This window comes from Bombus bifarius, unplaced genomic scaffold (genome assembly GCF_011952205.1).
Source record: "Bombus bifarius isolate JDL3187 unplaced genomic scaffold, Bbif_JDL3187 scf7180000008162, whole genome shotgun sequence".
NCBI classification, from domain to species: Eukaryota; Metazoa; Arthropoda; class Insecta; order Hymenoptera; family Apidae; genus Bombus; species Bombus bifarius.
Genome location: NW_022884484.1, coordinates 544,822 through 558,553, shown reverse-complemented (window position 1 = coordinate 558,553; position 13,732 = coordinate 544,822). Strand labels below are relative to the sequence as shown.

The 13,732-nt window shown below is 34.2% G+C and overlaps 1 protein-coding gene across 5 annotated transcripts; it reads left to right on the top strand.

Moving 5' to 3' along the window:
- The first annotated feature begins 246 nt into the window (after positions 1-246).
- LOC117208801 (KH domain-containing protein akap-1) lies at positions 247-13,074 on the top strand. 5 transcript variants are annotated; one of them, XM_033450177.1, is made up of 7 exons: positions 247-452; positions 7,135-7,201; positions 8,448-9,299; positions 9,376-9,888; positions 9,980-10,195; positions 10,264-10,394; positions 10,536-13,074. In XM_033450177.1, exons 3-7 carry the CDS (start codon positions 8,492-8,494, stop codon positions 10,629-10,631), a joined length of 1,764 nt encoding a protein of 587 aa, XP_033306068.1. In that variant the 5' UTR covers positions 247-452; positions 7,135-7,201; positions 8,448-8,491; the 3' UTR covers positions 10,632-13,074. The 5 variants fall into 5 exon arrangements, with proteins under 5 accessions (XP_033306068.1, XP_033306066.1, XP_033306069.1 ...); XM_033450175.1 differs by lacking the exon at positions 7,135-7,201 and adding an exon at positions 6,538-6,708; XM_033450176.1 differs by lacking the exons at positions 247-452; positions 7,135-7,201 and adding exons at positions 3,269-3,427; positions 6,538-6,708.
- The last annotated feature ends 658 nt before the right edge of the window (positions 13,075-13,732 follow it).

Sequence of the window (13,732 nt, the reverse complement as noted above, 5' to 3'; positions counted from 1 at the left end):
CAATGTACTGTCACGAGATGGCAGTGCATGACAATATAACGGTTATCCATCTTTTTCTACAAACTAAATATTGACTATTTATCATCAAGTTACTTTTTTATATAATAAAGAATCTCTGTATCAACTTTTTAAACTGTTTGAATCTAGAATTTCTGAATTTTTCGTCATCATGAAAATTTGAAATCATTAGTAGTTTGGCGCCAATATCGAATCGTTTTCTTTTCACTGTACGGCGCTGCGATCGTATCGTGCCGGACATGCTGCACCCGAATTTGTACCGCCATATTGTCTCTCACAAGCGAGGAAAAACATTGTGGTTGCGTGATGTGATTTTATTCGAAATTCAAGAGAAGTTGATCATTCAGTGTTCTTGGCACTTGATTATAATCGCTGAGTAGATACGTATAGGAACTCGAGAAGAAATTGACGCCGATCGACAAGTAATTATACAGGTATGTCGGTCATTTTTGCAAACCTCGTGCTGCTGTGACTCGTCTAGCGGCTTTCCTTTGTTATCTTTTAGTTACCGTGATATAAAACTTCTAGAGTTCCTAAATTGTTTCTAATCTGTGTTTAATATAGGTGTTCATTTAAGACAATACGATTATCTGTCGGGCAATTAAATTCCGATACACGATTCGAACGTGGTGACTGAGGTTATTATTTTCACCGAATGTGACCTTACAGTGCGTAGCGAGAGTTCCGATGACCACAATATGGGCATATTATATCAATTCGATTGACTAATTTAAATATATAACATACGGTTTGTCTCATTATACCCGGTATCCTCTTCGTTTTCTCTATGGTACGAATCGCGTGTCTACTCTTTCACTCTTTACAGTGAAATATCGGCACACGTCGTATGGCGATTGAGTTTTCTAGTCGTACACAACATTTGGAAATAACGTATTCCTGGATGGTTATATATACGTACATTCCTTAAACTTAAATCTTTCTGCGTACTAATTCCCATGTTATATATATACGTTTGGTTGTCTCGTGTACCGTTGTACTTTATCTTAGCTTGTACGAATGTATTGTATGAGCTAAAGTACACTGATTTAATTATATCTGTGTACTTGATAGATCATACAGGACTGTGTAGTTACCGTCGAGAAACTATATGTTTGATACTTGTAGCGACATTTTTGTATCTTCATTATCTTGTTTAGTTATTAACAACAATCGATAAAGTATTTCGAAAGCAGGCCATTTGGTAGGATACTGTATACTGTCTGCACTACCTATAGCGTGTTGTGTTCCTCCATGTGTGTACGGACATTTAAAGGGTCAACAGACTGTAGAGTCACTTTTAGTTACGTGCTATTTCTAAGATACGTTTGTACACTTTCCGATCATGTTGCCTCCTAAGGCAGTTGTCCCTGAGTATGGCATTGGTTATTTCCGTATAACGTTAGAATCATCAAGCGTAGTCACGTGACCACCTGTATGAAATAAAATTGAAATTTCATTTATTTTTACGACGCTATTCGAGTTTATCTCGATAATAAATTATTGAAACACGTACTCTGTGGCACAGATATAAATTTAAATATGTCGGTAAATAAAATATGCTAATCGAAATGTAATTTGCCATTTGTACGCTATATTATTGATTGATAAACAAAAATAGTACGGAAGTATATTTTATCTATCAACTAGTTCTATCGTTAGAATGTAGTATTTCACTTTTTCTATATAATTTGTAATATTAATTAGTATCTAAAAGTGAAAAATACTTTTTAATTTATTTTAATCAAAATTCTAAGTGAACATTTCTGCAAGGTCACTTTTATGTTGGATAACTTAGATTTGTACGTTTCCTTGAATTCACTGATGGATGAGTTTATTATCAGTACTATAGGATACAATGTAAACACAAAGTGTCTAATCTATAGCGATACGAAATGTTGTTAACAGGTCTTCGATTAAATCGGAGGTTAAGGGTAGCCACAGATTAATCAACACATATGCAACGAATTTAATTTTATTTATGACATTTTATCCGTATCTTGACATTTTATACATTTATAATATAAAGTGATAAATAACGGAACGTAAATATTCCACAACATTTTAAATATCACATCTCGATGTAGCAGTTAACACTTACTTAATAGTACTTCAATTTTGGTCCGTTATCGACTGCAATTCCTTTTACGTCACGTCGTAATGATACAACAATTTTGCAACAGAGTGCATGTACTACTCGATCGATTCTCGATCTGTAATGTGGTGCGTCCCTAAATTGAAATTTTATCCGAAATATCTGAACGTTACTCTGTAACTGTTCGAACGATTGATTCGCACATTTCCCACAGAGGGTGCTGGAAGGAAAGTTTCGTACGAAAACGTGTTTCACGCGAACAGCAGGATCTCTTTTGTATCCCTTTTTGTTGCACGTTTCATCGTTCTTCTCGCGGGTTCCTCTTCCTCTTTTCGTTCTCCTTTCTCGCAATACTCGTTACTCGTTACCCATGCTCGGTTACTTCATCGTTCTCTCTGCGCGTGCAGGTTGGACATTCCAAGAGCACGTTGAACCGTCGCGGTCACCTCTGTCTCTCGCATTTCTATACTGTCCCCAGTGTGTAACTATCTTGCCGGATAAAATCTGTCCACTCGTGGACGGGTGTCTCCCTCTCTGTCCACTGATAAAACTAATGCACGAAATTTTAAGTGGCGCTTACAAACAGCACGTCCATCTCGATTCGTAATTACGACGCGCGCTCCTCCTTTGTCATCGATGTGATAGTCACGATTGCATGCATTATTTTAAGATGAAAGCACCTTACAAACACGGCTCGGTTGTATCGTGGAGAAATGACAAAGAGGACCTAGATACAACATCCGCGATCCAGATATCCTCGCAACCGGGTGTTCGAGATAATATCTGTCTTCGAAATTAATAACTCGAATCAATCAGAACTGATTTTAAAGGCATTAAGCAAGCATGTCGAATAGACTAGTAACGTCTAGTGTATATCATAAGCCGGATCTTCACCGAACCAACAAAGAGCAACTTTTTATTGCTGTTCTATGTTTCTTGAAGAAGTGGCCGATGTGAACAAAATGTTTCTAACTGTTTCTGCTGTTCGTTGGGAATGTTTCGAAGCATGCAATTAACAAGACGCACAAAAGGTTGCCCATTTGTGAAGTGTCGAATACCTGGCTAATCTTATGTTCAATGGTTTTTGACCATCGGTGAGCCCCTAGAGGGGAGAGGAGGGGGGGGCAAACGGTTATTCGTATACGTCTCTTAGGGTTCGTTCGGCAGTCGTGCGTTTGGTGAATTGTCGAAACGATCGATACACGCCTTAGTGTGGTTTGTGGATTCTCTAAGGATTTTGTCTCGGAAGTTAAATTGTGGCGCGTAACCCAGTTCGCGACAGAGAGCGACTACTCACCGATCCGATCTCCGTTACCGGTTTGATTTTAATTTAATTTTTCTTTTTTTCCCCGTTCGGTTTGTCCAGTATGTATCCCTCCTCTCTCTTTCGGGCAGCACGAATAACAGCTCAAGTCGTTTTTTTGCTTCAGCCAATCTTTTTTGCTTGGCCAATCTCTCCTCTCTTACTTCTTGTACACTCTGTGTGTCGAAAGAGATTAAGCAGCCTTTGAAGTTGTCTTCCTGATGAAAATGCTCGATGATAATTCGCGATCCGTTTCTTTCGTTCGTTCGTGTTATTCGGCGTCCGTTATCGTTAAAGACGGTGCGGCTGTTTTACTCTCGACGGTTGGATCGCAGGGAAACATTGAATTTCTTATAAAACTGTTGGTATACGTGGATGAATCGTAGTTCTCGTAACGTATCGCAGGGATTTTGATAGTGTTTAACGCTCAATGAAAACTCGTGTATTTTTAACGGGCATTTGAAAATGCCAGTAGATAGGCAAACCTTTCGGTTTCTGTGGCCAATAATAAATTTGGAAATTTATTAAGAGATACTGCTACATTTGCTTGGCGGCTACATACATATTTCTAGTAATACATCAGTCAGACGTTGCCAAGAAACTAGTAATAAATTCTATAATGAAGTGAATATATATGTAGGCGGTGTTTTGCCAATTTTCTAGTTTGATGCTTAAAAAGGTTACTATCGATTATATACCTCTAAAACAACTTTCGATTAGATGAAAGATCGGTATCGTAAAAAAGTTCAAGATAGCGCACGACCGATTTAGATGGTATCAGCTATGCCATTAAAAAATTGTGCCAAGGAGAAAATATATGTACATATATATAACGCGTGAATAACAATAATAGAGTTTGACAGTTTGCTATACGTAATAGAAAAATTCAAAAATTGTATTATCACTTTATTATGAACTATACTATACCATAGTTATAATGTAATTGTGAATTACAATATCGATACTCGTACTAGCTCTATGTTGCGCTGGTGTTATACCAGAGTGCAACTATGCTACTATAATACATATAGTAATGGTATAGCGATAGCACAATAAGATATTAAAATCTATTACCACGTTTTGTTAACTGACTACTATACAGGGTGGTTGGCAACTGGTGGTACAAGCGGAAAGGGGGTGATTCTATGCGAAAAAAGAAGTCGAAAATATAGAATAAAAATTAAAAAAAAATTTTTCTTTTATTTTTTTTTTAATTTTTCCATCGAGACAACGATCTACAGTGAGATCCGTTGTAACGAGACGCGATAAAGTGCAGGCGTACCGAGCCAAAATTCAAAGTCGATTTTCTCGAAAACAAAGCCTCGAACGAAAAATTGTTATTCTATATTTTCCACTTCTTTTTTCGCGTAGAATCACCCCCTTTCCGCTTGTACCACCAGTTACCGCCCTGTATAATTACCATACTGTAACTATGCCACTATGATGATAACGTGCTATTATAAGCGCCTGGTATATATAAAAATAAAATTGTCATTACTGTGTTATAAATACCGCTATAGTTATACAATAATTACTATATGAATTATAGTTACGTACCGTGCTATTTATTACTATAGCTGTAATTTACGAAATGTTATAAAAACCAAACTAAAATTATATAGTAATGTCATATCATAGTTACAATTAACAGATTTATGGTTAATATCGCCATATGAATCATAGTCGCGCGCCGCGTTATTAATCACGCTATAATTACATTCATTTTCGACATTTTATAAATACTATACTCTCTATAGTTGCCATTAATAGAATTGTGGTATAGTTATCAGTTTCCAAAAATGTCTTCGCACAATGGTGCAATATTCAAGCTTAGTCGAGGTCAAAAATCTAATATGCCATCGAATATGCTACATTTGTAGATGCGCCATGTTCAATTTTTCTTCGCGCCTTACGTTGGAATTTGAAACGCAGGAATGAGCGTAGATCGTATTCGTTCAGCAGTATACATTTTCGATCGTTACACGAATCAATGCTAGCGAAATGTTTGTGTGACGTAAGAAACAGACGCATTATCTATCATATGTGTCGCGTAATCGTTTCTCCACATTTCTAATTTTCACTATTCCAAATTTCCTCATTTCAAAAAATTTTAATTAAAAAAGTGAAAATGTTTAGTCACGTGTATTTTTATCAAGTAAAAGGAACATGAGTTTCTTCCATTTCACAAGTTTTAGCTTCGTTTATCGTATTTTTAAATCGAGAAACTTTTTTAGATTGAGAAATACGTCTTTTTTTACGATGGATAGTCTGAATATCTTAAAAGTCACCGGTTTCCACTTGTGGAAACTACACTCGCCTGATACTCTGTATCTTATGCTAGCTCTTATGATAGAAACTTGTGATTTTACGCGACGTTGCGCAATTCCTTCGTTTCATCGTCAATTTTAATCCTTTTACTTTCGGCGAAGATTCCGCGATAAACAGGATAGGATAACTCTCTGAATCATATTGCACAAAAGCGTGGACGCGCCGCTCTATAACTGCGACGCGTATATTACGCTATTTCTACGGTGCAAAATTCGGGAAATTATAATCTTTCATAGTGCCAAATTATTAGGCGAATCGTTATCATCGGAAGATACAAATTGTCCATAATAACAGATAATATATTTCGAAAACTTTGACATGTGCTGCCCGATAGACCGTTTAATAGCAAGTAACATTTCAATCTGCGAATAAGTAGTGTAAATTGGCGGTGCTACTCTTCGAAATAAGTTACTCCTGTAATTCAAACCGCTTCCGTAACTATTCACTCACGAACAAACCATTTTCTAAAATTAAATTCTGCTCTTCTATATTCGATACTTCTAAGCCAACCTAAATATTACAATCACGATTTCACTGCTACAATTTCACTCGATTTGACGTTATAAAAAATTGAAAGAAAGGAAAAATAGAAAGGAAAAGAATTCGTGAACATTATCAGTACCGTCATCGTGTGAACGCCCCTTAACGTAATCGCGTCTGCGCATTTGCTAGCGGTTCCAGTTGAACTGGCCTCTTCAGAGGCAACCACGTGCTGAAAGCCGTGATCGTTCCACAAACCGCAGTACCGCGTTGGACGTGTTAGCAATAGTGTCTTCGAATCGCTTGTTAATTTCAGGTCGCCTATCGGAACTTTTGATTTTCACTGGTTCGTTCATTTTGCCGGTCTGTATACCTGTGCGTCCGTTTTGCCGGTCTGTATACCTGCGCGTCCATTTTCCAAGCGAGTAAACGGCTTTATGAAAGTGTCGAACGATCACAGATGGAAATAAGAATGGACGTAATATCGGTGAGTCGTAAATCTGACCTTCGTCGTTAGAGGACTGCTCGTTTGGTGCCTTGGAGTTCCATGGAATTATACTGAATTCGTGTTTCATACATCGCCAAAAGTCGAAGAAATTTATTCTAATCAGATTCAACGTAAAATATTTACTTGTGAGATTATATCTGAAGTTACTTTATATCGTATGATTTTTTCAAAATATGAAGAAAAAATGAAAATTGTATGTTCTAATTGTTTCATATAAGAAAATTTGGTAAAACTGGGAGAAACAGATTACCATCACATATGTCTACAATTTACGTTCGATCTAATCCATTCATCGTATTGTTGTCTTTGAGAAATTGAAAATTCTTTGTGTTAGACTCGCTATTTTAGTTCCATTTAATTTTATTAAATTGTGAAAATGACACGGATGCTTTCTCTGAACTTCAGGTATCACAGATGGGAACTACAAGCCTGTATCAAGCGAGGGTGAATGCACTATACAGAGTGTCTCAAAGTACGTGATACAGTTCGAGCAAAATTGAAGCTTCTTAAAGAAAAATATTATGAATATAATATGTAATGAGAATATGTTACGAGATTTAACGTACATTTTCAATATGTACGGTGTTTTTCTTTTTTTTTTCTTTTTTTGAAACATTCTGTATAATTTTTGTTTGTGTTATATATTTTGAAGTGTGCGGTACATAGCGAGTTTATAGTATGAAATTAGGATGTTCTGTACGTTCCATATATAAACCACGTGTTTCGATACAATCGTATAGCGTGTCATATTTTGGAACATTCTATACATTTTAAATGCTGAGTCAACCCGACTTTTTATTTGATGAAAATTACACGAGGCGATGAAAATTTTGATTGATAAAATATTCAATGAATGAACTCACATATCGGTTTTTTATTTACTAGCAGCCTCGGAAATTATAATTTAGATTCACTTCACACTTAAATTCTATTCGAAACTTTCCTTCGAATAAAAAGGAATTAAACTTTCGCTTGTATTTCGTATCCTCATTGTAGTTACAATTCTGATTAAAAACTTGTCTTATTGTATATTACTTTTACTAATTTTTTGATTTTCAAAGGGATGTTAATAGATAAGCATGTAGCATATTTGTGCGTATATATGTTAATTAATTTATTGAATGAACTTCTTATATGTTTTTGCCTGTATTTAAATTATAATTGATGTTGTGCCTTATGTATAATTAAATGGTGATTTAAGATTCGATATTAATCCTCGTATTATCTTAAAAGTGTACAAGAACGAGTAGATTTCGAGAGTATTTAATCTTGGTCTTATTGGATATGACAATGAATTTTTTATATTTGAAGAACAAGTCGTTTGTTTGTATACAGTGTCTGTACTCTTAATTAAGCTATTCGAACGAATACAGTTGTGACCGGAAGTTACGCTTGTGAAACGGTAATTAACAAAGGAAACCGAGTAAGACGAGAGTCTGAATAAGAATTGAATTTCATCGACTTTGCGCGCTCGCTGTAATGTGGCGGTTTTATCGTAATTTAAAAATATAACGAGCTAAAAAACGTGATGCTAACAACGTATCGCGTGTTAAAATAAAATTTATCAAACTGATTACAATATTTTAGATGATTGTATAATTTGTTGCATAGTAATAATTTGTCACTCTAATCTATCGTTCATAATCATTATGTTTAATTTACAATTTTTAGATTTTTTATTAGTACACGTTTTAATTATGCATTATATTTATTTTCAGTGTGAAAAGGTCCTTAACATCAACAGCTACGGTGGATTGGAAAAATGTTCGCTACTCATACTCAAATGGTAAAGTGGACTTTCCCTGCTTTTGCTCTTATAATTGGTATATTGTGGTACAAACGGCGTCAAGCAGACAGAGCTGATCCAGGTGGAATAAATAAAAACTGTCATAGCAAAGAGAATAGTACTGATCAGGAGATTGCTTCGTCAGATTCTAATTCAAGCCTTCATGATTCTGGCATACAAAATAATGAATCCTGCTCATTGAGTCCTCCTAATCAACAGGTAGAAGACATACGGGTAGAAGAGATTGTTTCTATCCCTAGAAAAACAAGCGAAAATTTAGATATTCCGCAAAAAAGGTCTGGCTCGCCGTGTATTTCTGGGCATTCTAGAACTCCTCCTAATGATGACGGTGAAGTATGGTACAGTTTCGTAGATACCTCGTCAAAAATGGAAATACAATTAGGTAGTAACCCAATAATAAGCAATTTCGATATGGTTGCCAAGAGTAGAGGTGCTTCCTCCTTGGAAGAAGCCGCTGATTCTGATGATAAAGTATTAAAGATATTTGAAAATATCATCGAGGAAGAAGAACAAAAGTTAGCGCCTGAGAATAAATCAATAGAAGTTGTCAATCAAAACGAAGAGAATAATACAAACAATGAATGTAATTATCTACCAAGCGAAGAACCATCTGTTTCCACGCCACTGAAAGATAATGTTAAACATCCGAAAGCTCGAACATTATCCGAAAGAGATTCTGCTAACCATAGTCCAGTTTCTGGTGTCTTAGAAGGCAGTGTCACAGATGAAGCAAGAAGTGAGGGGAGTACAGATAGTGGAAAAGGTAAACATTGGATGAGTATTAAATGATCTATATTTAAGGATGTTATATCGTTGATACAATGTCATACTTATTGTAGGTGGAAGTATCAAGGGTCATACAAAAGACACTGTAATGCCAATGATATATGAATTTAGTATACCACAATCTTTAGTTGGACGACTAATTGGTCGGCATGGAAGCTTCTTGCAAAATATTCGACATAAAGCGGAAGTAAGCATAGTCCTCAAACGTCATCCTATATCGAGAGATCAAAAACTTTGTGCCATAGAAGGTTCTACAGAAGGAATAAACGTTGCTCTAGAAATGATACGACAAAAGTTTCCAGAAAAAAAATTTCCACAGTTGACACTTCATCAGATTTCACCATTAATAGTACCTGAAGATATCCCTTGGTTTGCTGAATTAAGACAGTTATCATTAGTGGAGGGAGTCAATAATGATGTTGTTATATGTCACATAGTGAAACCAAACAGATTATTTGTACAACTTCCTACTCATCCTACCTATCCATCCCTACGGATTTTAGATGAAAGGATGACACAGTTATATAACACGACGGAGTCGCCATCAGCTCCAGATGAACTTACTAGTACGTTTATATCGTATTTCTATGATTGTTTTTTCTTTCCATTTAGCTGTAATAAAATTTCTCAAATATTCTTTCTTTATTCAATTTATAGGTGGTATGATCTTAGTTGCAAAATGGTATAATACGTGGGTCAGAGTATATGTCGAACAGCCAGATCCTCATGGCGAACAGCATTTAGTACGACTTGTTGATCACGGTGGTTATTGGGTGTTTAGTAGTTCAGAAATGAGGAAAATTAGGTCAGATTATCTTACGTTACCGTTTCAAGCAATTGAAATATTCCTGGCAAATGTACAACCAAAAGATGGTACGCACATTCCTGCATTTCCGTGTGCAATTTTTCATATACATATATAAATTGTTAATTATGTACAGGTGAATGGAATCAAGAAGCTTATAATACAGTTGCTCAGATGTGTACCGGAATTGTTGGTCAAGCTCAAATAGAAGGTTACATCAATACAAACACATATATTAGTCTCTATCTTAATATTCAGAAACATGGGGTAAGCAAACGCTAGTTTTGTAACAAAATTTTTAAGGTCTTTTTATTGATTAAAAATATAAATATTTGTATGAGTTTGTTATAACATAACTAATTATTTTTTTCGAATTAATGAGTTTGTTGAATTTGTTATGTATCGCAGGTGATATCCCTCGCCGATGAATTAATAGCTCGTGGATTCGCGGAATCCATACCATTAGAAAATATAATTCCAGAAGAAGGTATATTAATCTCTTAAGGTATGAATTAGAAATTTAGTCTATAATAACTATATTTGTAAAAAAACCGTGATAATATGTGATCACGCAATTTTTTTAGTCATTATGTGCGTATATGATTCATTTTCATTCTCATATTTCATACATTAAGAAAAAATACCAAGGAAATGATACTTCCTAACATTGATTTGAATGTTTTTATTAACACCAGCAGTTTTCTACATCCTGTTCGATATGCCATCTATTAAATCTATTGAATCATATTTATTGAACCTAGATTGAATTACATGACATATTGCATATACATTCTCTTGTTAATACATTACGTATCAATGAACATATGTAAGGATAAACAATATTTAACGAGCATTTATAAATACTCCTCATGTATGATTTATAACAAGTACAAATGTAAACTATTGTGTTTAGAGTGTGGCATTTTTACGTGCATGGTTAATAAGATTTTTTAATAGTATTTATCATGTTACTGGACGGAAAAAGAATTTAGATCAACTTAAACAGACAATAGATAATTAAACAAAAGAAAACACTCCTCCCTGTACTTATATGCTGTCAAGAGGTACAATAGATTTATTAAATGCCAAATGTACGATATATAATACATATTTATAAAACGCCACATTCTAGCGGCTGAATTCGAGTAATAAGAAATTAGAAAGAAAAGGGACATTTATTGTACATTTAATATGATATTCAAATGATTTATAACATAGGAACAGTTATTTTACGGTATGATAGTGTAATATACGTTTCTGTAAAGTACAGTGAATGGAAACTACAGATTTTCACGAATTACAAAAGCCACGTGGTATGGTCCATAATACTTTTACTTCTAAAAACTTGTGGAACTAATTTGTCCTTCTATTAGTTTTTTTTTTTTTTTTTTTTATGAAAGTAATAATACAAATCCAAATTGCTACATTAAGTTCGGATTTCAAATAAACAAAAAATGCAAGGGAAAATATTTCGGATTATTAAGTTCTCTATCTCTAAGCAGACTTCAATCATATGTTTGTAAATAATGTAACATTACTACTACGTTTATAAAATATTTATATAATACATCTTATAATGGTTATATAATAGAAAATGAAAAAACAATGTTACATGTTAGCTGTACGTAATGATAAATATGACAAGATATACAGAGGTAGCAGAAATTTATATATTTTATACTTATCAAACACTAATAGAGAAAAGTGATTGCATTATAACTACACCGGACGAATCGGGAAATTCGCGTCTCTGTGTGACTTGTATTACTTACTATAGGTCAAATTTGTTTATTCTAACGTAATTTTTAAATGTAAATTAAACTATATAGGAAACCTATTTTGTCTAAATCGTGTGAGATCGTTGTATGAATACTCTATTCTTTCTCTTTTTCTTTGTTTTTTCTTATACTATATTTAATACAAAAGAAACGATCACGGTGGTATCGTTAAATAATTTGGATTACTCATTAAATGAAAACTTCATTATCGATATTTTCTATATATTTAACGTTGTAATTTATCATATAATCTATATTACGTTGAACAGATATTAACAAACGTTTAAACAAATATCTTTTTCACATAGGAAACATTTTCTACGAAGTTTTTTTCATAATACTAATTTCTTCCTATGTAATTTTTGCTTTCGGTTATCGCGGCAGGTATAAGCTGTTACCTTCTTATTTCCTAAGGATCCCGCTTAATATTTATTTACTTAAACGTTTATCACATTTCAATTATGTACTGCTATCGAGCAGATTACGAAGAGACTGGTAGTCTTTTCTATAGATTGTACGGTATATTGTTTATATTTAATCATAGAATGTGTTCTGCGGTTTACTTTCGAGTGTTTTCACCAACCGCAGCCATATTTGTTATGCGTAGAAATAAAATATCATTAAGCGTGATGAAAATTGAGAAAAAGTAGCAAAAAAATGTGATGTTTGCTGCAGAGAAACAGTTTTATACTGTTACATGTTAATATTCACAGTTTATTGATACGTAAACGCTATAGAGATATTTGTATAGGGATATACATAGGATACAGTTATTAAGCCGCTTATTAAACTGTATGTGCTTCAATGTATCACCATCGTGAAAGCAGAGAATTTTTTTAATTCGTTGAAATCTTCTTACGTCAGGGTTACAATTCTAATCGTATGTATGCAACGAAACAATTATACAAATATATTATTTTATTATTTGGTACGTCTTCCAATCAGAAGAAGTACAGATAATAAGATTTTGTTACATTAGCTTCTTAAATTCTAAGTAGGATATTTTTTACGTTGCGTACATGTATATAGCATACACGATCAACAATAGCACCCAGTTACTCGTGTTTCTTACGATTTCATTTATCATTATCGATTAAATTAAGCTCATTTTGTATATATCTCAATGTAATCTTCGGCGTTCTCATTAAATTTGCATCATTTTAATTGTACTATCTTTATTCTTCCTGCGAAACTGCTATATTTTTTACAATAAATATTTACGGCAACAAATATGTTCAATTTTATAAGTGTTTAAGTTTCTATCCCCCTTGAAAAGTGAATGTCTATTGATGTTATCCTGTCTATCCTATATAAAAATTTTACCTGCTTATCTGATCTCGATACTTTGACATTAAACTTCTTAAAAGATTTATAATTTATGTTTGAGTCGGCAAGGTTACCGTTAAGATTTCTTTGTTACAAACTCCTGTGTTACCAATTACCGACAGTTGGCCATCGGGTCTCCGAGTAACTGCTATTCATGTGCGTTTACAGCAACTTAGGCCTCACAATCAACGGTTTTTTCCCATTGTATACGTATACCTAGCCGTAACAGTCCTCGGTGACCATGAACTAACGAAATCGTGGAAATTCTCCAAGGTTGCCAAAACGATGTCCATTAAATACGATATTGCTTGTGCCCGATTCTTACCCCTCCTTGAAATTGGCTGTAAAAGGGAGAAGTCAAAAGCCATTTTTCCCGGCTTTTCGTCGTTAGAACCTATAGAACATTCAAAGCAATCAGAACGACTCGAACGGTTGAACTTTGTTAATTTAGAATCATCCATACATCGAATAGTTAGAACACTCGCGCAAGATTTACAAGTT

What these genes read in the sequence shown, in the direction of transcription:
- LOC117208801 (XM_033450178.1), top strand. Translation starts at nt 8,492, where the DNA reads ATGTTCGCTACTCATACTCAAATGGTAAAGTGGACTTTCCCTGCTTTT. An exon ending in GAGTACAGATAGTGGAAAAG is followed by an intron (nt 9,300 to 9,375) that starts GTAAACATTGGA and finishes TACTTATTGTAG; the next exon opens with GTGGAAGTATCAAGGGTCAT. An exon ending in TTAATATTCAGAAACATGGG is followed by an intron (nt 10,395 to 10,535) that starts GTAAGCAAACGC and finishes TATGTATCGCAG; the next exon opens with GTGATATCCCTCGCCGATGA.